The sequence below is a fragment of the Triturus cristatus genome, chromosome 12 (genome assembly GCF_964204655.1).
Source record: "Triturus cristatus chromosome 12, aTriCri1.1, whole genome shotgun sequence".
Taxonomy (NCBI): domain Eukaryota; kingdom Metazoa; phylum Chordata; class Amphibia; order Caudata; family Salamandridae; genus Triturus; species Triturus cristatus.
The window spans coordinates 66318859-66346374 of record NC_140595.1 but is presented as its reverse complement, the minus strand read 5'-3'; the positions used below and the strand labels follow the sequence as shown (position 1 = coordinate 66346374).

General features: G+C 44.0%; 1 protein-coding gene across 6 annotated transcripts in view; it reads right to left on the bottom strand.

The window, feature by feature from the left end:
- LOC146772503 (zinc finger protein 414-like) overlaps positions 1 to 26806 on the bottom strand; it is a 196988-nt gene extending 170182 nt beyond the window's left edge. For 2 of the 6 annotated variants that reach the window (XR_014972344.1, XM_085639454.1), the window contains exons 1-2: positions 26570 to 26761; positions 4939 to 5098 (exon numbers count right to left, since the gene is read on the bottom strand). Coding sequence is in view for 5 of the 6 variants with exons in the window: in XM_085639454.1 (XP_085495580.1) it covers positions 4939 to 5098; positions 26570 to 26638 (229 nt within the window). In the remaining variant the exon portion in view is untranslated. Of the gene's footprint in view, positions 1 to 3752; positions 3848 to 4938; positions 5099 to 24613; positions 24903 to 26569 lie in introns of those variants that run through there. The other 4 variants (XM_085639456.1, XM_085639455.1, XM_085639453.1 and 1 more) reach the window with 4 other exon arrangements.
- Positions 26807 to 27516: the final 710 nt, after the last annotated feature.

Here is a 27516-nt window from a genome sequence, read left to right as displayed (position 1 = left end):
GTCTTAGCGACTCGGACGCGGCCGCGTTGGACCTTCCGCTTACACCTGCGGAAGTAGCAGACGCCATTTCGTGCCTGGCGGCTGGTAGAACTCCTGGGATGGACGGGCTCCCCCAGGAGTTTTATTCATCCTATCGCGATACCCTGCTTCCGCCTCTTGTGGAGATGTACAGGGAAGCGATGGAGTGTGGCTCATTCCGGCCAGAGACGGATCTTGCTACCATCATGGTGATTCCTAAGTCCCAGCCCCCCCTCGCAGTGTTGCTCAGACTATCGGCCCATTTCACTCATCAATACGGAACTTAAGATCTTCGCTTCCGTATTGGCCAATCGCATACGGCCGCATTTAACCCAGCTTGTCCACCCCGACCAATGCAACTTTATGCCTCGCAGAGGGACCAGGCACTGTCTCCGCCGCCTTCACCTCGCCCTTGAGAATCGGCACATGCTTCCTCCATATTTGTCCCTTCTACTTATTGATTTTGAGAAGGCTTTTGACTCCGTTGACTGGAGCTACTTGGAGCAGATGGGCTTTGGTACTCCTTTCCGTAACCTGGTGAGACTACTCTACCACCGTCCCCGGGCACAGGTCCTCGTCAATGGCGCCTTATCCCCGCCCTTTCCCCATTGGACAGGGCACGAGGCAGGGATGCCCCCTCTCCCCGATCCTCTTTTCTCTGGCAATGGAGCCGTTCGCTTGTCTTGTCCACAGCGACCATTCCTTGACTGGCTGGAGGTGGCCCGGTCTAGGGGAGGACAAAATCGCGCTATACGCGGATGACGTGTTGCTGTTCCTGGCGGACCCCACCCGGTCGGGACTTCGTTGCCTTCGGGCACTGGTTATTTTTGAATGAGCTTCCGGCTTGCGGCTCAATCCGGCCAAGTCTGTCCTTGTCCCCTTACACGCGTGGCGCGAATGCTTTGATTGGCAGTCATCGATCCCTCTTTGGCGGTTGTCTTTCAAATACTTGGGGATTTGGGTTCCCTCCTCCCTGACCTTGCATGGGAACTCAATGTCACCCCGCTGGTTAAACAGGTCCGCGCAGATCTTCTTAAAAAGCGCACACTGCCTCTAAACCCTCTGGGCAGGATTGCCCTGTACAAAAGGATGATCCTGCCCCATTTTTTGTACATGCTCCAGAACACCCACCTCCCCTTCGCCAGATCTTGGTTCCGGGATGTGGACGGTATGGCCACCAAATTCCTCTGGAGAGGACGGAGGTCCAGGCTGGCCCTGGCCCAGAGCCGAATCCCACCGTTTGACGGTGGCCTCGGAATGACGAACCTCTACCTCTACTACCTAGCGACTCGTCTCCTCACGATTCAGGATTGGTTCAATGGCGGCTGGTCCGACCCGGCGTGTCGCTTGGAACTTCATCTCTTGGGCTTCTCCTCTATCCAGGGGATGCTTTATGGGACCGCAATCCCCGAGCTCTTCCTGAGATCATGCGTGGCGTATTCCTGGCTTGGCATGCCTCACTGCGTCATACTCGATGGACAGGCAGGCTGACCCTGCTATACTCCCCTGTGGTGTGGCACGAGACTTCATGAAGTCGCTTCCCTACTGGGGTTCCGGCAGTGGGATCTCATCGGGGTAACCTTGCTGGGTGACGTCTGGAGCGGTACCCACATTCGGTCCTTTCAGGACCTACAGGCCAGGCACTCCCTCCATCCCTCTCAATTCTTTCGGTACTTGCAGCTGCGCCATGCCCTTTCTTCCCACATTCCAGACGGCACGCCCCTGCCTGAATATAGCCCGCCCGAGGCACAGGTACTGACTGAGGACTTGGGGAAGGGTAGAGTCTCTTGGATCTACCGTTCACTTACCAACAACACTCCTAATTCCCTTTCCCTACTCCACGAGAGGTGGGAGGGCTGGCTTGGGGTGCTGGAGGATGAAGACTGGAGGGACGCCCTGATGGCCCCTAGAACGATCGCGGTATCGGCGAGACTTCGCCTGGTCCAAATTTATTTTCTACACGCCGCCTACCTCACACCGCTGCGTCTTCACCGTGCTGTGCTTCGGCCTGACACCCACTGCCCCAGTTGTGCCCACCCCTACGCCGATTTCTACCATATGGTTTGGTCGTGCTCTGCGATCCAGAGATTTTGGGAATTGTTAACCCAAGACCTGACGGGGGTCCTGGGGTGGGAGGTGCCTCTCGATCCTATACATGTCCTGTTGGGAGTCACTGACGGATTGGACGGCTCTAGGGCAGAGAAACTTTTCCTTAACACAGCACTGGTGGTCGCCAAGAGGGACATTGCTGCTTATTGGTTGGACACTGCTCCTCCCACTCTAGGGCGCCGGCGCCAGGGGGGGGGGGGGGGGGAGGGGGGGGGTAGATTAGTGCGCTGCACAGGAGCGGCCTCTATACGTGGCCAGAGGATGTCCTGAGAAATTTCGCCGTATGTGGGGCAAATGGGGTCGGGGTACTCTGAGTGAGATGGTGTGGTCCTCTCTTCAGGCACACGTGGATTTGCTTTCAGTGATTTCCTTCTGTAACCTTGATGTCACTGAGATGTGTTTTTCTCCCTATTCTGATGATACATATGTGGCTCTGAATGGTGCGGTTTGTTCTTACCTACAAAACTCAATAAAATTGGTTGTCAAAAAAAATATATATATATGCTCAAAAAGAAGGTGGGAAATTACACCATGGTTGCAGAACGGTTAGCAAAGTTGTCTAGTTCTAAAATGGCTGTTGACACATACTGGCCAAGCACAAAGTAGAAGAAACTGCTCCATTGAGTCCTCTTTCATATTTTTGGGGATATCTCCATCTGTATCTTGGGCAAAGGAACACAACAGAAAGCGTTTCATCTTCGTAACAAGTCGCACAAGTGAACCTGGATTACAATGGTTTTTCTGGGACTGTCTGACAGGACAACCGAGTGCAAACTCAGGAGTGAAGTCTATGTACAGAGATAAAAGATTGCCACGGACTGCATTTGCTGTCCCATCCCCAACCATGTATTCTTTTCTCCCTGAAGTTAACTTGCAGGTTTACTTTTTGTCTCAGTTTTAGGGTCCCCTTTTACCAGAAGGGCCCCAAACTGCTTTCTAGTGTACTCCAGTGCGGCCGGTGGTGAACCTTACAACAGAAGATTTGTAAATTGTCCTTCCCATCCCCCAAGTTAAGCACACACAGTCTTGCAACCTTTGCTTCAGCTCCTGGTATGTTGCAGTATATTGATAGTTTTAGGGTACAACGGATGGACAACGGAGTGATACTTACTGAGCTACTTACAAAATAAGTCAAGTAGCCCCTAGTAACAGGGAGACGCTTTGTCAATGCATCACTGAGTCACCCGTCATGATCATCTCTGAAATACTGAAAGGCTTGGAGCAGAGTCTATCACATGTCGGAATTACCACTGTTGTTCTACAAGTGAGAACAATCGTAACATGCAAGGATCACCTGTAAAGCATCAGGAAGGCTATCTAAAGTCAATCTCATGAGATTTGCATGTGAGAACCTGGTACAGCAGGTTCACATTCAGTTACTGGCCACAACAGTTACTGAATTGGTAGTGCTGGCACACTCCGTAAGATTGATGATCAAATCTAAAAAGCTGATTGGAATGGGGCAGAATCAGTCTTGTCAGTCTTGCATCTGAAAGGGCAATAGAGGCAGAGCTATTACAAACCCAAATTCTCTCATACATCGGATTAACCCAACACTACTGCATTACAAACTAAAAATAGAATGTGCAAATAAAAAAACATTTTGTTAGTAGAGCACACCTTACCCAAGAAACATGTCTTGACGCTGTTGATAACAGTTTTATTACTTCCCAATTCAATGGTGCTCATTTTCATCAGCCGCTGGGATGTAAATGTGTGACTAAGGGGTCAAATACAAACCAAAGCACTAAATGCATTAGTCTTGTGAGCCACCTACACAGGTTTACTGTGTAACAAATGTAAACATCTCTACATAATATATACTGTTTACTCCTAATTAGAAGGAAAAAAAACAAGGTACAATAGAGACTTTGGGTTTAATAACCTTATGTTCCTCAAAATGTAGGTCCTAGGGCGATAAAGTGTTTTTTAAAACCTTGTGAGTTTTGGTTACTTGACACAACCCAAGGGCATTATTCTATTTAACTTCCTGGGTAAATTAATCTTTTTCATACTACGAATACCGTGCAGGTGTTCAAATTGACATGTGTACACTTCCTTAAAACTAGCCATGGGGACTAAAGAAATAGACTAAGCATGACTTTTTACCTCACCTGAGGCCCTTAATCACAAGACCTCAGCCAAGTGCTGGTACAACGTCTACACAAGCCCTTTCAATGAATGGCCTTCATGGAGTTCTCCTGCCATATCTACTGGTTCTCATGGAAAACCGTGTTTTAATTGCCATTTACAACAGCAGGGTGCCTTAGTGAGCTACAGGCCCCATGTGTTTCCGAACTAATTCCCTTTTCAAACCTAAAGTTGTTAACTGATATTTCTTCATGAGAGGATGTGTAATTGTGATTCTCCTAATAATAGGACAAGAGAATGTGGATTTCATTAAAGGCACAGAGGCTAACATTGTACATCGGAGCTCCCGGCTCCATATGCCCTATGCTCTTGCAGTTGAATATACCCGCATGGTGGGAATTGGAGAGCATACAAATGAAGGACTACGTTAAAAGTTTCCTCTATAGTGGTATTATTCCAGGTCTGAAAGGGCTCGGTTATTCCTAGCACGCTCCCACTTAAATCACTGTACTGTCAAGGGGAAAGAAAGACTGTGTGCAAGTGTATTGGACACAAAAATCTACCTAGAAACGATTTCCATCGAGTACCCACAGGTTGGAAGCCGGACAACTCTACAGACTAAACACATCTGAACTACGATAGAAAGGAACTTTTGTAACTTCAGATTGGCTAAGAGAATCTATCTTGCTCCTGGAAACAGTAGTCATGCAGCATACTTACTCCCCATAGGAAGTTTGCGGGGCAGCAGGCCTCCTTTTTCAACCTTACTGCTTTGGAATTCGTTGGTCCGGGAAGAGGCACTGAACTCATGGACAGTCAGATTGACGGTTGACTGGTTCTCTATTCCACATACAAAGGAGACTGTTTTCCCTTGACGATGCTATTTAAGAATGGAAAGAGTAGCATAAGTTGTTGTTTCTGACAAAGACATATTACAAAATAACACACTTCTCAAACATTCACTCAAGGTGGATGTCAGTTCAAAACATTAATTCACTGAAAGAAGCTACCAATGAGCTACCAATACCTACACAACTACTATACTCAGGCATGCACAAAACTTTGTAAGTTTGTGCCCTCTTATCCTAATCGCCACACATTTTCTCCTCATACACTGTCTCTTTCGAGATTCCTAGTTGAACCCCGGGAAGTATGTTTGTTTGTAAGAGGCATAAGTGATTTTGTGTTAGTGGGGGGGGGGGGGGACTTAAGAAAAATAAGTTTCACAATTGATCAATCATTGCGATGCAGTAAGGAAGTCCAACGAACAAATTAACTTTGTGGTTTACATAGAGCTTTATAAAACGTGCCCATTTGTCATTTTAGAGCCACTGCAAGGATCTGCAAGCCGGTTTGGCTTATTGTCAACTTATGTTACCATAATTAAGTGAAATGTCAAAGACATGTTTAAACAATGAGGAACTATGATTGGCAGTGTATAAGTTATGGGTAACCAAGGTTTGGCTTTCAAAATAAACGCTAAGATTCAGTCCTGTACTATGTTTGGGTGATCTCATATGACAGGATCTGAGGATGAGATGTTTTGGTGCAGATAAAGGTCCGTAGCTGTAGACTAATTTGCTTATAAAACATCTGTTCATGATCTGACGCACCACTACAACAGCAGTATGACCAACATAGTGCAGAAGGCTGCCTCATTAAGTCTAAAAAAGGCAAAAGATAAAACCTACAGAACTGTGGTTCAACCAAAATATTAACAATGAAAGAAGACAACTTGGACACCTGGAACGACTTTGGAGGAAAGACTCAAACATTATCCACCTCGATGAGCTGAGAACGCACAGAAACTCCTACAAAAAGAATACCTTGAATACCAAAACAGCAGCAACCAGATCTTTACTTGACACAGCGAAGAACAGCCCCAGAAAACTCTGACACAATAAAACAACAACCAGGAAAACTTGCAGAACCCAGAATTCCAAAATGCTTGACTGACACCTGTAACGCCTGCTCCACTTTCTTTCAAGATAAAATCGCAACCATTAGAAAATCTATTCTCTGCCAAGCTACCATTCATCCTAGTGAATTTATCAATCCCCCTCAGACAGCAAGAATACTGACCAACACACACCAACTGTCCCAAGAAAAAACAGAGCCTTTTGGAACAGCTTCAAATCCCTGTCGGAGGGGGAAATTCAGAAAACCATTCGGGCAAGGATACCTACCTCACATTTTGACGATCCCATTACCTCCGACCTACTGAAAGAGATCCATCACTCCTTTATGGACGAGAATCATAAACATCTCTCCAACAAGGATCCCTCCCAAAATGCCTGAAGGGCAAGTATCTCCCCTACTAAAAACAGGCACTGATCAGAAAGATTTAAACATCTTCCGACCAGTATCTAGTCTGCCTTTCCTGGCCAAATTGATAGAAAAATGAATCCACGATCAGCTGTGTGAACACATCAAGAATGTAGTCTTATGAGCCACACACCAATCCGGTTCCAGGACTGGACACAATACTGAGGTCGCCATGCTAAGCATCCTTGATGATCTACAACAAAAAGAGTCAATATTGGCACCACCCTATCGGATGTTACAGACATCAACAGGGACGTTCCACAAGGTTCTACTCTTTCACCAACACTTTTCAATCTATACATGGAACCACTCACTGAAATCTTTAATCGATCAAAAATGTCATACTACATGTACGCTGATATTACTCAACTCTACATCAAAGTCTTCTCTTTAGGGGATATCCGGAGCCTAGATGACACTCTGATGAAAGCGCAGGGCTGGCTGGCACATGACCATCTAAAACTAAATCCACTGAAAACTTAATTAATTCCTTTTCGCCCCTCCCCCTAGATCACAACAACCTCAATCCTACTCTCTCAACATCAAATCACTAAACTGTACTGTAACCATCTCAGACTCTGTTAAATCACCAGGCATAACTTTAGACTCTAATCTAAACATGCAAGCTCACATACAAGTTGCAAACAGAAGTGCTCACCTACATCTGCATCGTCTAAGAAATGTAAAACCCTTCATACAGCTAGTAGACCACACAAAAGCGGTGCATTCTCTAGTTCTCTCAAGAATGGACTATGGGAATGCCGCTCTTGTAGGTCTACCTAAAGCCAGCCTTGCCCCAATGAAAACTACAATAAATGCAAAGCAAGACTTTTAACAGGCTTGTAACCTTATGATTGCATTTCCCCATCACTCTGAGCTCAACTGGCTCCCAGCTGAAGCTAGGATTCTACTGAAGGTTGCATGCATAACGCACAATTTTGGTCCTACATACTTGGCGAATAAGATCAAGCTATCCGGAGGTGGAAGGGATTCTAGAAGTGCTAAATCCCTCATACTAGAATCTCCTAGACTCAAAAGAAGGAAACTTCACAGCGACACTTTTGCCGGATTTGCCCCAAAAATTAGCAACTCCCTTTCACCATCAAGAAGAGAAATTACCTCACTCTGTTTTTTTTTAAAAAGGATGTAAAAGATGTACTTCTAGAAATAATCTGTGTTCTAAGAGAATTATTTTGAAATTGTCAGTCCTCCCTATTTGATATTGTACTCTATTATGTTATACCTTGCTCTATGAATTATACGTACAGCGTGATTGAAGTATCAGGTATTTTGACTGTATTGCAACCCTCATCAGCTCTCTTGTTGTACAGCGCTCTGATACCATGTTGGTCATGTTCACGCTTTATAAAACAAAATAAATAAACTGTGGTTCAGGATAGTCTAACTTGTTTTGGTGCCAAAGCAAGATGGAGTAAGGCAGAAAAAGAGCTTCAAGTAAAAAAAAAAAATGTAAGTGGCTTTTAAAGGTGTTCGGTTGTGGTTCCAACTGCAGGGTGGCATCGTATATCATACATAAATTGCTCACCAGGATAGCTGGAATATGGATTTAGACTAGAGAATTCATGCATGTTAAATCTGCATTATGCCTCAGTGATCAGTTGTGTGTCCCTACAATCAGCAAATGCTTGAATGAAGGAGTAGGTTGGGAGGGAATCAATTGAAGTAGCAGACACTAGAAATTGCTCACTTGTGCTTTACTACGTTGGTAGCCAGGAGTACAGGTTTTAATTGGACAGAAATTGTGTGATTTAGAGACAAAGGCTGGCAGCAAACTTCACAACTATTTGCTTTGCCTGCCTGTGCTTATTTATTAAGAGGCTGGCATTCAAATCTATTTAAGCAGCTCCTAACCTTTTAAGAAGCAGATTCTGCTTTAAAAAAAGAAAAGTGGACGTTCAGTGTATGCCAAGCCTGACCTTCTTCTTGTGGAAAGGATATGTTAAAGACAATAGGCTTTTAAGGATGGAGTGTTATTACACTGTGCAAAACATTTAGGCAAGTATTTTACTACATTACATTTTCGTGGATTACCATGGTAGGCAAGGGTTTTGGGTGATCCATCCAAACTGTGGGATAGAAGATAAACACTACAATAATCCTTATTAGGCTCCGTCAGTTGAGATAGTATTTTACTTTGCCAACTTTAATTTTGTATAATATGTAATTTTAGGACTATGCCCGTTTGTATACATGTGTACTTTTATGACTGTATGCTGGATGGTTGCCTTGAGGAATGCTTACGCTCAGTAAAGTAGGCTTGAGTTGCTTATGGTGAAAAGACAACGATAAAGGCTTTAGGCCTAACTGTTTATTTAGAAACTTTACAATTGAGGTAGAAGACCTCGCATACTGATTGTGAAAGGTATATGATAAAGTCAGTAGGCATTTAAGGGGGTGAATTGTTATTTTTCTGTATTAAAGCTAACAGGTAATTTTTTTGTTAAATGAAATGTCACTGATTAATTACCTTTCTGATTAAGCATTTCGGTCTTCGTTACACCCCCCCCCCCCCCCGGACAAACTCTAGGGGTTGAAGATTTGCCATCTAATAATTCTTGCTAGTATATCTTCTTAGCAGTCTACTAGGATCTTGTAAATAAATTAAATGATATAAACTTCCCTAGAGATACATAGAGGGCATTGGAGTCCTCTCTGTTCTGACACTGGTCCAAGTGTCATTTACGCACTGCTTCTATCCATGACAGAATACTGCAAGGGGTAATGGTCCAGTCCCTGTAAGTCATTGGCTCCTTGCCCTGTAAAAGACACTATTTTCTTATCACTTGTACATCCACCTGAAAATGAATGCTCTTTAGTGTCAGGGATGAATGAACTTTAGTTTCCAATTTTTTCCTTTAACAGTTCCCCTTTCAATCAATCAAATAAGCTTTATTTGATTTCTTCAGAGGAAACCATAAAAGCAAAATACATATAAAGAACTGTTGATATTTACAAGCCTAAAAGACGTATACAAAATAGTTAAATATACAGCAATCTTTTTTAGAAATTAATCTCTTTCAGCAACCATTGCTATAGTTAAATTAATTTATCATAAAATACAGACACTTTTACATCACCAGAAATTCACAATCTAATGGTCCGATTACATTATTTTAAAACCTTGCCATACACAACATAATGTACTTGTTGGATAACAACTGAAGAAATAAAAATCCTGGGCGACATTGTCTAAACCCAAGCGACCTTAAGATCGGTAAAACCCATATCTCTCATGAATTGTTGTCTGCTGTGACATACCGTCACTGGGACATTTACAAAGTGTCCCCTCCAGGAGATGTAAATATGGTTGTATGTCATAAGTGGTCTAGATCATTTGATTGTTACAAACACTTGGTTTAATAGTTCTGAGGATAATCTAAGAGTCTCTAGTAACATCATGCATTCTCTTTTAAGGTCTTTTCTGCTGATGTGATCTAGGGATGCCAGCTGTTCATAATATTCCGGATGATCTAGGTTGCTCATGAAATCTTTGATATACTTCATGCAAGGTATACAGAGTACCTGCTGTAATTCAAAACAGTCCCTTATAATATCCCTATTAAGGGTGGTTCTCTCTGAGGACCAGATCATATGCCATAGAAGAATTGGCTTTGTCTTAATTATATCTGATAGATAGGGTAGCCCCAGATCCGCATGGCATACATAGGTGAAACATCCACCCCGGAACAGCTAGTAAAAATCTTTAAATGGTATTCTCCACAAGTTGTATGGGTTGACAATCATAATCGCCCCATACACCAGCTCCATCGATAGCCGTTGTTACACACTTAGCCTTATATAGGTTTATTAGTTCTATGGGCATTTTTTTGCCCAGCTTCCTTGAAAACTTAGCCAAGGCTGCCGTAGCTTTAAAAAACAACAGCTTTCTTGATTTGATTGCCTGGCTCCACAAGCCATTCTGGTCAAACAAGATACCCAGGAAAGAAAATGTCTTGGTGAAGTCAATCTTCTTATTGTCTACAAGAATATCCCTGCACTTTAAGTTCCCTTTCTCGCATTTCATTATGAAGGTCTTTGATTTATTTACTTGCAGCCCCAGGTTCTGCATGCAAGTAGTGAAACTTGTTAATAGACGATGGAGCCCCAGCTGAGTGCGTGCCATCAGAACTGCATTATCAGCACGGAGGAGGGCAGGTATTGGGTGATGTCCAATTTGTAGTAGATCCCGGCACTGATCAGACAATGTCTGGCCCAAACTGTTAATATATAATGTAAAAAGAAACTGTGCCAAACCTCATCCCTGTCTAACCCCTCTCTCTTATGCTGAACGTTGCGGTGCACACTCTCAGGACCATATTGAACCCTTGCTTTGATGCCAGGATATAATTGCCTCGGGAAATCTATTAGCGGTGGCTCAATGCCTAGATCAGCCATTATAATCCATAATTTATCATGCTCCACACAATCACAGGCCGATGAGAAGTCTACAAATGCCAAAAACAGTCTACCCAGTTTGTGTCCCCCAATTAATAAGTTCAGATTAAGTCCCTGCTCAACTGTACCAAGACCTGGTTGAAAGCCAAATTGCAGCTCAGATAAGATTTCACTGGCTTCGGCCCAGTCCTGAAGCTTATTTAGTACAATGCGTACTGCTACCTTGACCAATGAATCAAGTAATGAGATTGGCCAGTAACAGGCGGGATTCTGACAGTCACCTTTTTTATATATCAGTACCAGAAGTGATTTCGACCAGGTATCAATAAAACCTTTGGTAAAACATGCTGCCATTTCATTGGCTCAGTAATGGGCCCCAGAGAGCAATATTAGCTTTAAAAAGGTCTACTGGTATACCATTGGGACCAGAGTTTGCCTCCTTTACTTGCTGCTAGAGCTAAAGTAACCTCTTCTAGGGTGAACTGAAGGTTTATTGGCAGTTGAGGGGGTAGGGGTGGGGGGGGTTGTTAGATGGCATTTGTGGTTATTGGAGCACTGCCGGTTCCTGTATGCTCTACTGGATGTTTGTAAATATTAGAGAAGTGGCTCACCAATTCCTCTTTGCTGATTGCAATCTCTATAGATGGGCTATCTAGGGGACACAGGAAGGGGGCATTTACTGCCCGCCAGAACGAGTCATCTCTAACCCTCTATGCATCCTCTCTCATGCCCATCTTACGTTCTCTTAGGGCTTGCTTGTACTCTAATCTACACACTTTAATTTCTGTTCCAGTTTCACTTCCTTAGGTCTACTTTTTATTTATTTATTTATTTATTTTTTAACAGAATACTACATCTCTCCAGGCAGTACCAACAGATCGCTTACTTGCCCCTCATTTCATCTGCAGTGTGCCCCATCTCACATGGCCCCTTCCTGTAAACCAGGAAATCATTATGGAATGCTGAAGAGTCCATAATGTATCACTGTTTTACCATTCCAAGATGGGCATCATGCTGGTTCTAAACATGGTGGCCGAGCTGGAATGTTAGAAAAAAAACAATAGACTACAATACCTCTGAAAGAGGAGTTTCTCAAAGTATTCTGATATTTATCATTGAGCAATGAAATGAATAAGTATCAACAAGTGGACATTTTGCCAACTTCCGAATTTACAAACAAGTTAATTTTAAAAGAATTAGTAGCCCAGAAGTATATTAGGAACTTTGGAAGATCCAGCCCACCCTATTTTTGTTGTTTAACAGAAATTCAAGTTTTCCCCCCCAAAACCAAGATTGTGGTTGGCCCCTTTAGCAGCCATGTAAATTAATATAATTATCTGGGGACACTAAGGGATGGTTATGAGTGGTGCATTAGTTTCAATATGTGCTGTAACTCCTGCTACCCCATGTATTGGAATTATGAGTTTTGTAGCCAATACAGTACCCCTGCAATTTATAGGTATGATAGAGACTTCTGGCCGCAGATTATTTACCTTAGAATCATCCCCAGGCATCAGATTGGATCCTGAATATTTCATGATCAGTATCCCTGCGCGTCGGTAAGTGGCATTGTTCGGCGTCGTCGGCGCCAAAAGGAATATGCACGGTGCCTATATAGGCGCCACCCCAGCGTACGGACGTTAGTTCTTTTCCTTATGCGCAAGTCAGCACAGATCCGGAGAAAACTACCCCTAGTCACTTTTTGACTGACTTTTTTCTTTTAGGACTTATTTCCTGGTGTGGCAGGAATGTACACGAGGAAGGCTGGATTCAAGCCCTGCGATGCCTGTCACTGGCAAATGTCAATGATGGATCTGCACATCCTTTGTGTTAATCTCAACCATGACGCCAAGACCTGCGGTGATGGTCCCGCAATGCAGCGCAAGGCCTTGAGAGGGTGATTCCCTCCATTACCTTGCTGCTCGACGTGCAAAGCCGCAACGGTCTACAACCCAGTCTAGAGGAAGGTCCCAGGATCGTCATGGAGCCATCAATCTTTGTCGAAGTCGCCCCATTTCAGTAAGTCCCAGAAGAAGAGTAAGAAGTCGGAGAGGTATTTGACTTCACCCCATCTGTCAAAGTCATCCGACAAGATCGCCTGGCTCTGCGGTTGAGCCAGCGCCTGGGCTGTCGCCGCCAGAGGTTCCTGGAGCCGAAGCGACCCTCACCCAGCTGTGAGAATTTTATGAGGCCATGCACCTTATATTTGGACGGCCTGTTTCCGCTGGAACGCCTTTGGGTGCCACGGGTTTGGGAGGGGCCCCTGCTGGTTTCCCACCGCTAGGTCTGCCCCCCGTGCCAGTCAAACGACCTTGATCTCCTGCGACGCTTGTCCCGATGAGACTATCCCTCCAGCCATGCCACCCTCTTGCAATAGGCTGATGGAGGACCATGTCTCTTTACTCAGCCCGATTGTCATGGGAGTCATTAAGAGGGGGCAGGTGCCAGAAGTAGGTTATGGTTGTTATTCCTGCTACTTTCTGATGCTTAAAAAACATGGAGGGCTTCGTTCTATCCTAGAACTGTGCCCTCTTAATAACATCCTGTAAAAAGAGAAATTTAAAATGCTCAAGCTCGCTCAAGTTACGTTTGTCTTTGATCCGGGACACTGGTTTGTAGCGCTGGACATGCAGAATGCATACTTCTACAATCCCGTCTTGACTGCCCACAGGCGTAACCTGCAGTTCACAGTGGGCCATGAGCACTTTCAATATGCCATGCTCCCGTTTAGCCTTACCAGCGCCTCTTGGGTGATCAGCAAAGTGATGGCGGTGGTTGAGACTCATCTGTGGAGATCAGGGGCATCAGTTTTCCCCTAGCTCGATGACTGGCTGTTGAAGGCAGGCTCACGCCAGGCAGTCATCTCCCACCACCAGACTATAGCGGACCTACTGCAGTCGCTGGGGTTCACTATCAACCTGCCAAAGTCACACCTGACTCCCTCTCAGACACGCCTTTTCACTGGAGCTGTTCTTGACATGGCACAGTTTCAGGTTTATCCTCCGGAACAGCGAGTTCAGGATTTTCAGGCCATGATACTGATGGTTCAGCATTTATCCTGGGTTTCGGTGAGAGAGACTCTGAGGCTGCTGGGCCTCTTGGCCTCCTGCATGCTGGTTGTGACACATGCAAGCTGGCACGCAATGCTCTGCAGTGGGACCGGAGGTTCCCGTGGGAGCAGCATCAGCGTAATCTCTCCGACATGGTCCAGACCTCAGAGAACTGCAAAAGATCTGCAGTGGTGGGTAACGAACCGCGATGGCGTCAGCTGCAGACCCCGGTCTCTTCCCCAGCCAGATCTGACTGGAATTACAGATGAGTCACTCTTGGGATGGGGTGGCTATCTGGGAGAGGTGGAGAATAGAGGCCTCTGGACTCGTCAACCTACTGGAGTTCTGTGCGATTCGGCTGGCACTGAAAGCCTTTCTACCCTCCATCAAGGGAAGGCTAGTTCAGGGTTCACGGACAGCACCACCGCCATGTGGTACTAAAACAAACAGGGCGAGGTGGTGGTCATGGACCCTTAGTCAAGAGGCCCTGCGCCTCTGGACATGGCTGGAAATCAGAGCATATCCCTTGTGGTTCAACACTTGACCGGCTCTCTGAATGCCAGAATGGACAAACTCAGCCGAAGATGCCTAGGGGATCACAAATGGCGTCTCCATCTGGAGTTGGTGCAAGCCTCCTTCAGCAGTGGGGAGAGCCTTAGTTAGATCTGTTTGCCACTGCCGAGAACAAGCAATGTCAGCAGTTTTGTGGGCTGGGGTGTCCAAAGTGGCTTACGCCTCAAGACGCTTTTTGTTTCAAGTGGAGCTCAGGCCTGCTGTAGAAGATCAGGTACGACTTGGCCCAAGTCATTCTTGTGGCTCCAGGCTAGGCTCAGAGAGTTTGGTATCCGGTGCGGTTGAGTATGGCCATTGGTCCTCCGATCAGGGTGCCCCTTCTGGAGGATCTCCTGTTGCAGCAGCAGGGGAGGGTTCTTCACCCGAACCTAGCAACGCTCCATCTGCATGCATGGAGATAGAGTGGGGACAGACGACAGCTTGCTACCTTGTGCCTCAAGTCTGCAATGTTATCTTGGTACTCAGACGCCCCTTCACCAAGATGGTATATGCCTACTACTGGGGCAAGATTGTGGCATGGTGTGCAGGAATGCAGATTGACCCCCTTTCTGCTCCTCTTTATTCTTTCTCTTGCCCTGCAGAGCTCTGCTTTAAGACCCTTAAAGGGCTACCATTCTGCCATCTCAGCCTTTCTGTGGTTGCCAGATCAGCCATCCCTGTTCAAATACACTGGTGTGAATAGGTTTTTGAAAGGTCTTCAACACCTTTCCATCTTACCCCTTCATCATGCCTCAGTGGGACCTCAATCTGGTACTCACCTTTGTGATGTGTGCTACTTTTGAGCCTCTGCACAACCGTCCTCTCAGGCTCCATACCATCAAGACTGTCTTCCTTGTGGCAATAACATCTGCCTGGAAGGCCAGTGAGCTCCAGGCTTTGTCATCTAAGCTTCCGTACCTAACCATCTCCCCAGACAAGCTAGTTATTCGCACTTGAGCTTCCTGACTGATGAGAGTTGCCACTCCCTCTCATGCAGGCCAGACCGTCACCCTGCCTAATGTTTATGGTCCATCATATCCCTCTAAGGAAGAAGAGCGACTCCAATCATATGCTTGTTCGACCTTGACCGTACAAAAGAGTTCCAGGTTGACGAACAACTCTTCGTGGGGTATGACGGAGCGAAGAAGGGGAAAGCTGTGCAGAAACAGACCATCTCCAGATTGATCGTGCTGTGCATTAAAATCTGCTTTGCACTGGCCAAGAAGCAACCCCCGGAGGGTTTGCGTGCCCATTCCAGCAGAGCTAAGGCTGCGACCACGGAGTTAGCATGCGGGTCCCAATCCAGGATATCTGCCAGACAGCAGTGGGGGCTTCTCTGCACACGTCCACCAAGCACTACTCCCTGGACAGTCAGGTCCGTCAGGACGAGCACTTTGCTTTTTCAGTCCTGTAGGTCTGTTTGGTGTGAAACGGTTTTGCAGATCCAGCTCTGGGGAAGCATTGCTGGGTATCTATTTTTAGGTAAGAATATGCAGCTAGAAGTCTCTATCAGATGAATAAGTTACTTACCTTCCCACCCATCCTGCCCTGCGAAGAGATTTCTAGGGACAGGGTTTTCACCCCTTTCGGAGCCATAGTTTTCCACACCAGTGGTCAGTGTTGTTCGTGGCTCCGCACTCCTGACGTGTTAAGTCGTGAAAAGAAACTTACGTCAGCGCTCTGGGGCGGTGCGTACATAGGCATTGCAGAGGTCACTTCCAATGCGGACAACACCACTCTGAGCCAAACAACATCACCTTCCGGTGCCAGGGGTACTGTTCACAAAAAATTTCCAGATTCAGTCTGACACCAGGGGATAATTATAAGGTAAAGAATCTGCAGCTAGATAAAGTCTCTACCAGATACGGTGCTACTGAAGGCAAATAACTTGTTCTTCTGCATCATAGGATCTTCATTGACAGTCAAAAACGTTGAATAATTGGACGTGGTTTTATAAAACCTTTCTACTGGAGATAGATTCACAGGGCGTAAAGGAATCTGTAAATGTCTGACTGTAGGAATTATTGGCCATTTAGGAGAAAGCGTAGTCTCCAATTGATCCAACTGAACCTCTGACTGTTGATAGACAGATGAATGTTTAGAGAGAGATCTGGACCATTCAGAAGAGAATAGGTTGACTTGAGATACAATCGATGTCGAGAGAGGAATGATCAAGTTCATGCAAGACATCTTTGCAGAAATCGGCGTCTTCAATGAGAAAAGATGTCTTTTTGACGTTTAATGTGTCTTAGTCTTGGACGTGGAGTTCTGCAACTACGACGCAGACCGGTGGGATCCCTATGTCGATCAGTGACTTTTAGATGCTGATCTAGAGTGTGGTGGCGGTGGTACCACCATTGCCTTCATCGTTGACGGCGGTGGTGAAACTTTCCCCGCCGATTTAGATTCAGAGTGGTGATGATGAGTCGACGTTGACCCTTCTTGGATGGTGAACAAAGATGAGGCCAAGCCTCTCGACATCGATGCTACTGACATCGGTGAATGGTGGCAATGTCGAGAAGAAGATTTTCTGTCTTTGGATCTCCCTTTGTGGGAGTCCGTATAAGATTTTTTACGCTTTTCACAGAATGGTGAAGGAATGACCTTTCAATTCTCTTGCTCTTCTTTCTTTCTTGTTGTGCCTTCAAGTCTTGAATCAAACCATGCTGTCAGATGCCCTCTCTGTCCTTAAGCGTCCTCTTTGACAAATGTCACATCCTTTTGTGAGGTGTAAAGGTGAAAGGCACACCACACAAACTTTATGAGCATCAATGCTCGCTTTCTTTCTTCTACACAATGGGCATTTGGTACAGGGAAAGGGCATTGGGGCAAAAAGAATGAATTGCTCGACGAAAGATATGTCAACTTGTTGAGTACAACAGTTTTAGAAGTGGTGAATGCATTCTATTATATCATAGATGTTAAGGTAATAACTCTAATTGACTTTTAACTTACCGGTTTCTAATACTCATGTCTGTATAAAGGTTAATGTATAAGATGTATGTATGACATTGTAGTTCACTCCATGCGACATGATATGACATACTGTGTAACCCTGCAATATTAATCTCCACATGCCTATGTATTATTCAGTAGATACAGTACTGTTCTATTCCTATTGTAGAACGTTTGCGATACTTACATCTGCATGCCTATGTATTATCCCCTAAACAATGTACCATTCAACCCTTGTTGTAGAGCGCTTACTATTTCATCTTATACACAGCCTCCTCCCCCTCCTCCTGGTGCTACTTTCCTTTCCTACTATGGGTTAGTTTCGCTTTCCACTGTATCTCTCTGCTATAAAATTAAATCAAACATTTTTAACTTAAATAGAAGTGGTGAATATCAGGAAAAATATTTTATGTGTGTCAAAAAACACCTGAGTTGTTCTGAGATCCTGCCTGAAGGAGCTGGAAAAAAGAACTGACTCTCACAGGTAAACTGCCGCTATAGTGCATTGTGGGATAGGGCACTTCTGAGGTTCTTAAAAGTATGGACTTCTTTATTAACCTCTATCAGTGTCAGACTATTAGGCTGCATTTTCTCCTCATGCTGTTGGTATGCAGCCTTTTTTCCATGACAATGTGTTGAGCATTTAAAGGCTATGTTACAGCTTCAACTATTCTTCTACAGCATTCATAAGGAAAATACATCGCTGACAGTCTACACTGAGACTGTAAGGAAAATTATTCAGTGATGAACATTCTTCAATTACATTTTCTGTAAAGATTAAATATGGTGTTTCGGGATCCACGCAAGCTCTGGGGAAATTATTAAATGTTTATGACTTCAATGAAGATACCTATGATGCAGAACTAAAAAGGTATGTAACTTTTCCTTTTTGGCGCAGAAAGCACCAAAAGTTCTATGTTATGCCGCATTTTTAGGAAAACCTCATTACAGCTGCCAATTATGCCAGCCCATAAATTCCAGCCCCTGTAGTCTCAGATTTATCAGGTGTAATACATATTGCATCATCCTCAAAGTCACTCGTGGCAGGCCTACCGCAGCCAACTTAACATCAGATAAAAATGGTACGGTAAATATTGACCAGGTTGGCTATCACTGTAATGGAGAACCCATTAGCATACCAGAGAATACTTACATTTTAACGTATTTGAAAAAAAGGGCTAATTTTTCAAACATGTCATCGTCCCTTTTCAAAAGTATGAAATACACCCAGATACGTAAAGCGGTAGCAACGACAGCAATTTAGCAAATCCAGGACATTTCCCCAGATTTGGCTAAAGGTTGTGAAATTTTGGAAAATATCTACCTGTGCAGGAACAGGATGCTTCAGAAATCTACTTGTCCGGTTGTAAATAATACAATTTTTTAACACACTTATCCCGTTTGGTGCCCATATAATCATCATCATTACAGTTAATTGGATGATTCTGCACCAAACAATTTCTCAGAGTACACAGAATTTTAAAGCGAAGGTCACGGTTTCAGAAGTCTTTTATTCCAACACCTTTATGGGTGCCCATGTGCCAACACGTGTTTCATCTATCGCGGTTTCAGTTACAGCAGACTTCATCAGGGTAATACATTATGTCCGTTAGAGTCAATTACTATTCTAGTCCAAAGTGTCAAGTAATGTGTAATAATAAGAAGAAATCTTGGTCTTTTTATTCAATAGCTCAAATCCAAAAGTTGCGAAAATATTTGTTCCAATTGTAAAACGTTGATAACTCCGTCGTCCGTCAAGTACGCAAAGACGATTTTTGGCGTGGTGATTCTGCACCATTTAATCTGTGTCGGATCTTCAATGCTTCAGTGGAATCAATTCATATTTACCTGTTTTCTCCTGATTACAATTAATGAAATGTAAATAAGTGTCAGATCTAATATCCGTTGTCCATACCGTTACATTTGATATTTAATTTCTGCAGTCACAGGTGAATGACCTGAAACAGGTTCAATCTCTATTCACCAAAACCTAGGGATAACAAAATAAAACGAAATGACAATGATTCCTATGTCTGCCAGAGAAAAGTTGTAGCTGTTAACTCAGACTAGCAACTCTCTAGATATCTGCTTATTATTGTGCTTTTTATTTATAGTTTAAAGAAATTACAAACTTCTGCTCCTTTATTATCAGATGATTCAATGTTCAAAGGTAACCACCACCCTTTTTTTGTTTTCAATGTATTTATTCTAAATTTGGCCATCTTGCATATTAATATAATACTTCCATCAATATGTGGTCTACAGCAGCTTCCATAAACAGGTTGCACCTATGTATACTCTACGAGATTTAAAGTCTGCTTGATTTGATTTTTTTTTTTTTTTTTTTTTTTTTTTTATGTAAAAGCTGTAGAGCCCTTCTCTACCTCCTAATAGGTCAATGTTTCGGGTCCCTTTTACCGCTGTTGATATGAATAGTCAGATGTGGAACGCTGCCTATCATAATTTTGAGTTTTTAGTAAAGAACGGCACGTTTAATGTTTCCCAGTATCAGTCTTCACAATACTGTCAAGGAAAGTAGGTATGTAGTCAGTATAGCAAATATTCACTTCCCTATGAATTATCCTTTAGACCATTTAGCAGCTACAATATACATGGAGATGCATATTTCTGTCCATTATATCTTGGATCTATAACTGAGCATGCCAGTTTTAAAATCGAGAGGAGTTCAAGTCTAGATCAGGGTGTGGGCAGCGGTATGATTGTGCAAGAAGTTTCAAGAAATGTTGAGATTAGAATGGAGTTGTAGATTACTTTAAAAATCATGGTAAAATGTATGTATTTTGCATGGGTTTGGCAGAGCTGTGTTTGTTGTGCTCTGTAAAAACAAACAAACTTGTTAAGTTACAAAAGACGTGGTGTGTGCGTACACTGAAAAAATATTTTCAACTCAGTTTTAGAAAGCTGAGATAACGATTTAAGAACTATAAAATTGTAGGTGTCAAGAGCCTAAAAAAATACAGCTTATCAACGTTAAATATACATGTTCTTATATTTAGGCACTTTTTGGAAATCCAAAAGCCATTTTAAACTGCTTCCTGCTTGAAGATATACTTCAGCCATTACTTTCTCGATCCCTTTTCCTCTCCATCTCAAACTTTTTAGATTATATACGAAGGGTGTGGTGATTAAATCGTTTGGTGCCATCAAACAGGCAAAATGTTGGTCCAATTGTATTGGTTGTGGGAAATGATCACTCTCCATGCGTTGAATGATCTGGAATTTATGCCTCCGAGACCTTACATTTTTGCTCACAAACGTGTGGTCGATGGTTGAACTCTTGTTTCCACTTAGAAAGGTGCTTGGATGCTGGAGAGTGTTTCCATTCAAATGTTTTAAACTTAGAGATTCTAGCTGACTTCTAAATCTTTTACCCATTTGATGAAGGTGCCTGACGTTTTTGCATAAATGTGTTAAAGTCACCTGTTACGATGAACTGTGCTAGTGCATGTTGTATCTGCATTGTTTTTAAATCAATTTAATCAGGGTATTCACGTGCGCCTCTTTAGTCACTCTTCTTGGATGGATATAGATATTTATTAAAATTGTTGTTGGTGTCATGTTATCCTTGTTATTATTACATTTTATTACAAGGATCCAGTTGGTCACCGTCGGTTGTTCTTCAATAGACCAGTCCAGTTTGGTTGAGAGATATGTAGACAAACACCCCTTTGGATGGCCAAATCTTGCTGATTTTACTGCCGGTATATGGCAATCCGTATAGCCTAAGATTGGCAGGGGTTTGAGACTTCACGTTTCCTGGGTCAAAATGATATTCTATTTTAAAAGGAAATCCATGACTTTGTTGTACTCTAGTAGTTTTTCTAACCCATGGATGTTTCAGGAGCAGATGCTAAAAGTTTTAGGACTTTCTTGTGGGTTGTTACACGTGTAGTCAGGATTGCTTTTGGGCATGGAGTCTGAATGCCCCCGCCCATTTGTCTTCTGCTCCCCAATTGATCTTGTATTTACTTTGTATATTTACTCCTTGGGTACTCGTGCTTAAGGGCTTAGCTAATTTTAGGTTCTCGTATTCTTTTTTATTGGTTCCTGCCCCAATAGAACCCCTCAAGATCGATCCTCCTCTTCGTTTTATAGGAACCAGAGGCCCTGGGTAGCATGGTATCTCAATCCTTTGTAGCTCAATCCCCCAGGACTTGAACCTATGCTTTTGAGTCATGATCTGATCTATTTCTGGTGAGGACCAGCTTGTTACTGTAGCCTCTCTGTTAGTCATCAATGGGTGATCTTTAAATGCAACAGATAACAATATGTGCTATATCCCTTACTTTCTATCAGTTTAATGATTGTGCCTCTATTTAAGATGTCAAAGTTCCCTTTTGAGATATGATTGGGCAGAAACACTAACTGATTAGAATAATTTTCATTTCTGGTAAACCTTTGACCTGGGTCATTCTTCTGAGGTAGCTGACTGACATTTTGCGATGTGCGATCTTCAAAGACCCAATTTGTATTTTGTTTTTGCATTGTCCATATTCCATCACCTTGTTGTTTGTGTACACAACTCTGTTTCTGCACCTCAAATATAATTTCGCTGTTTGATGAATTCCGTCGTACTTCTGGCTCTGGATTATTTTCTCCTACCAAATTGTGGCGTAGAGAATCCTGGTGGACTGTAGACCCACTCTGAGGAACTAGATCTTTGTTTGAATCAAGTGGGACTATTGTGTTCTCTTTCCTTTTAGAAACGAATTCTGGACTTTCGAGCTGCTTGCTTACTGGGTCTAAATCCTCCTTATGTACGTTCTCCTGACTAGAAGGCCTTTCATTCTTGTGTTGGGAGAATAATTGCCATATTTTCATTTGTTGTGCTGATTTCCCTTTATTAAGCATTTTTCTTGCTCTCTTTTTCCTTTTTCGCGACCCCCGGCTTTGCTTCTACTATCTCCAACTTTTCCTCTATTTTTCTGCAGACTGGTCGTTTGGCTTAGCTTTCCAAAGCGTGGTCTAATATTTCTGTTGCTTGGGGGTGGTCTCCACAAGAGGACTGATTTGATGAAGCACGATTCTTTTTGTCTTTGTTGTCAAGAGGGCTATCTGGTGTTTCAATGGACTTTAGAATTGAAACGGTCGAGGTTTGGTTAGTGGAAGAACTGCTCTCCTTTATTTGGGGCTGCTCTACTGAGGGTTTAATATTTTTTTGAGTACTCTCCTTGGATTCGTCGAAGTTTTGGCTTGTATCTGACCTTTCTGCCTGTGCTCTTATTTCCCTCAATATATCCGTCAAGAGTGATGTTAAACTAGCTTAGTTTTCTCCTTGCAGTAAACAGTGACAATTGATTTGCTGCATGTACTTGTACTGCTGGGTTCTCATAATGAGATCGTTGAGACTAACTTTTTGTCTATTCCTACAATGTAGCTAGCCATGATATTCAAAAGATCCAATTGGAGGTTATGTTTATCCGCTTGGTGGGAGATTGCTGACAAGATTGCATCCAGAGTCGATAATAAGACACCCAATGTGCTTGATGGAACTCTGTCCCCTACATCTTTGATTGAGTATTCACTATTTGGCGATGAATGTTGGTTCTCTGGCAAGAACAAATTAATTTCACTTTCCCTAGCGTGTTTTGATATGGGAGTGTTATTATTGAATGATGTCTTTTTGTCCATATTACAGGTACCTCCTACCTTGCTCCAATCGGATGCCGTCGCTATTGTGCTCTTAACTGCTCCAACTGCTCCATTCGAGTTTACCAAAGAAGTCCTTGGCTGGACCAGACTTTGTAAACCCATGAGCGGTACAGAAGATGCGGAGTCTAATAATTCCTTTAATAATTTCTTCCGACCTCCCCCACCCCCGGTTCTGGGGGACATGATGATCCCTTGATTGAGCTGTCTCGGGTATCTGTAAATTTGATTGTGAACTTCAGTTATTAATGTATTTGTCATGTTTGTTTTGACAGGGTTTTTCTGGACTATCACGTATTCCAAGTCCTCTTGACTTACTCGGTCCTGTCCAACCCCCGTAAGAACATCGTCACGTTCTTGTTGTTGGCCTTCTGCTGTTTCACAGTCTGGTTTCGAGAGAGGTGCCGGCTCTTTGATTTATTGCTTCTATCTGTGATAAGAGACTGATGTTACTTGAGCCAGCTTTTTTGTGTTGTCTCTTTCAGTTGTTATTAAGAAGTCAGTTATCTTGTACACCTCTTATTTTATTTTCAGTTCTTGCTTTTTTCACAGGCACATCGTGATGAGGAGAAATGTTCTCCTTTGTAACGTCCAGAAGTATCACTGAATCAGCAGAAGAATCCAGCTTGATGGAGTCTTGTCTCGATCTCTTATTTTGGTGCTCTATTTTTACCCATGCGCATTGTGGCGCCTCACTCCTTGGATCTTTTGGTTAGAGCTCAAGATGCTCTTGGCACGCTTGGTGCTGTTAACTCCTTGTTCTTCCCTTTCTACTTTAGCCTCTTCCTCCAACCGCACCAACTGTTCACTCGACTAACCACCCACTGCTGCCGTCTGCTGCCACTGCCAAGACTAGGCCGTAGAGGGGAGGAGATTTGGTGGAAGTACCCTCCAGGCTCAGACACGCACGGTAGCCAGAGCCTCCCGCAAGCTGTACCCAGCACTGGCCGAGCCACTTCTGCGGGAAGGATCAGTGACACACGCTCAGGGGCAGCCGAGTGATGCTCCTGTGCTCGACCTCTGCCCACCGGTGTCTGGTGTTGCTGACTCTTGGCACTGATATTTTCTCCTGGCTTCGCTGGCCTTTAATTAGCCCTAAATTTGCTGAAGACAGGGGCGGCTACTGCTGGACTATGTGGCAGAGGATGCAGAAGAACACAACAATCCAGACCAGTGGCTTGAATTTTGAGGCAGGGTGTAGGAAGGTGGCAACGCAAACAGGGCGCAGCACAACTGCCAGCACAACTGTTGGTGCGACAACTGGAGTCTGCAACAGACGACAAACGCCGACGGGCAAGCATACAGGTGGGCAAGCAGGCAACCAGTGGGACCACGCGGGTCAGGGTTCTTAAAAGGCCTGGCAAGAGAGTCTGACCAACCCCTAGCTCACTGCCCAATTGCCACACATTCACCAACCTTTCCCTCACCTCTACCGTCGGTGCGTCTGCCGCCCGCTCACTCCGCGATCCCGCTGCTTCAGTCTGCCACTGTAGTTAGTCCTAGACCACTGCAGCTGCCGCGGCTCACACTCTCTCATCAATCCTGCTGCCGCTGTCTGCCTCCGTAATTGGTCTTTGGATCGCAGGCCACTGACCACCAACCTCCAGCGTCTTGTGGTAAGCTCCCGGCAGTTTCTGTGAGTTTCACTGTGAGTCAGTGAATCGAGAGCTGAGTCCGCTCACCACTGCCTCCGTACTCCACACTCTGCTTCACTTTCCACTTCCGGGTCAACTCCAATACATGGACATGACTGGACCAAACCAGTGCTTTTAATGGCAGGTACTCTCCGGTACAGAGTACCTGCGCTTCTTTAATTTGAAAGTGAAAGTATCTGCACTTCTCAGTGTTGCAGCAAAACATTAAATTGGAAAGTGCTAGCACTTCTAAGGAGCAAACAGGTACTCTAAATAGAAAGTACCCACATTTTTATATTTTCATTTAAAGCACTGGAATAAACACTGATCCATTTCTCAACAATGAATGCAAAAATAGTTAAGGCAATTCATATCAGTGAATTAGTTCCCATCTCTAATTCATAACTTTTCTTTAATCTTACATTTCTAAGAGGTGTTAGCTGTTTCCAGGATATTGTGTCTGTATTTTTTTCGTGTAGCATGTTGCTCTTGTATACTTTGAAATGAGTCGCCTCCAGCGGTTTATTAGTGGCCACAATTGAGAGCTCTGGAGCGCAGGCTGAAGCGAGTGCGAGTTTCTCAGTGCTTGTTAGTGGGCCACAAAGGTCTTCAGAAACATGGTCTTCCAATCGTTGGCCTCTGCAGAGCACGCAGAGCAATGGTCACGTATTTCAGTTGCAATTGTGATTCTGTGTGAATATGCTTGAATGAGCTGCACAAATGTCAAAATGTTGACAAGGAGAACTGAAAACGAAATGCAACGGTTACAGGTGAGTGGGTGCGTCGTATGTTTGAGGGGGTGGCGAAATGAAGGAGATGCTGGGTCGGGCATTTACGAGAGAGTGAAAAGAGGGCGCTGAAAAGGAAAGTGATGAGGTGAAGGATATGTAGAGGGGAAAAAGGGTGTCTAACAAGGAGTGAATTAAAGTAATCGAAGTGATGGAGACACTCTGAAGACCACCACCCCTTCAACGGGTCTCAGCAATGTGTAATTCACGGTCTCGTTGCTTAAGAGTTGAGACATTTTCCGTATTATTATTTACAACAAAATGATTGGTGTTACTCTTGTATCTCAAGCAGCTAACGATTATAGGCAAAGCCAATAGTACCGACTGATTTTAGGTGCATGTCTTATGTTGTGTTATCTGAATGCCTTAAGAGAAAAACTCAGAGATGCACCAATATACTTGTTGGGTGGCAAACCGTGGGGGTGAGAGAAATGTACTGTACGTGTTTAAGCGACGCCCTTAATTACACAGGCCACGGCCCTTTTAGAGACCTAGTGCTGTAAGCAAGTCGTGTGAAATGTATTACAGATGTACTTAAACAACTAATCGCGTGAATGTTTACAGCGTGTGCGCTTTATTTACTGAATGGTGATTTAACATTTTAAACAACGCACGTGGGCAAATCGCAAACATGAAGCAACGCCTGTTCTGCTGAACGGCAGATGGCTGAAATTCATAACAACTGCGTGTTAAATGCAAAGTATCGGTCTATTGGCCCAGTTAATACCAAACTCGCTTCAGCCCAGAGTGAAAATAGAGGCCACTGGTGAGGAGACGGTTAAGGATCAGAATATAAAGTAATGTTAACATTTAGGTTCGAGTTAAAGATTTTAAACCAAACAAAATACCAGCAGTACTTAGCGGTGTTGGAATTGCACTATGGAATGCGAAATAATTCAGATTTCGTTGCCCACGGTGGTACAAAGAGCCGCTAACTCCGAGTCTGCCATTTTATATTTACCATAAGGTGCGATGCTACTGTGGCCAGCTGTCCGCTGCTTGTATGGGTCGTCTGTGAATTCAGTTTCATGCGTCTCCCCAAGCTGAGCTTTTAACGGATGTCATTTGTTTATAATGTTAGGGCTTCCGGGTCGCGCATAACTCAATCCCGTAGCTGAACATATTGTCAGAATCTTCTGGGACTCTGTGTAGGCTGATAATATGTAAGGCGCCCTAAGATTGGAGCTCTGGGCCACTCAGCCAATCGTAGTGCTCCGATGATTGGCCGTGTTGTTCGCACGTGGAAAATCCGTCTTTTTACAAATCGGCGGGTGCAGTGAGTGAGCCTGCCCTAGATTAAAGTAGGGGGTTAGTTATACCATGTCTCTGGCTGGTCGTTTAGCCGACAGATCACATCCGGTTGGAATTCATTTTACCTCTCAATAGAGGTAAGCGAGCCGCTGAAAGCTCGAGCCTAAAGCCTATCTGAGCTCGAGGTTCCTGTTAGAACCTCGAGCCCATAACGAGCCGAACTTTCACTTCCTCCCTTTACTCAGAATTTGGGGTTAGGACAGTGCTGCCAACTTTAGAACTAGGGAACTAGGTTCTAGCCTCGGCGACTTGACAAGATCCTATGATTCTGGGCAAATAGTTTAATTTCCCCATGCCTGTAAGCAATGCATGTGACCTAGTGAAATATAACTGGTGCTCATGTTAAGTGCTCCAATTTGGCCTTCCGGTCGAGTTCACGGTAAGTAATTAAAAAAATGCACAAAGTTAAAATTGAATCCTTAACTTAATGAAAGACAAAAAGAGATAACCATTTCCTGGCTAATTTGTCAAAGTGAAACCATAAAACCTCAATAAATCGTGGCTTCACTGCTTGGGTTGTGTGATCTAGGGCAAATGTATTTTTTCGCCAGAACTCTTTTTCTTCATTACCTCCTCATCCGTCATCATGTCCCATCC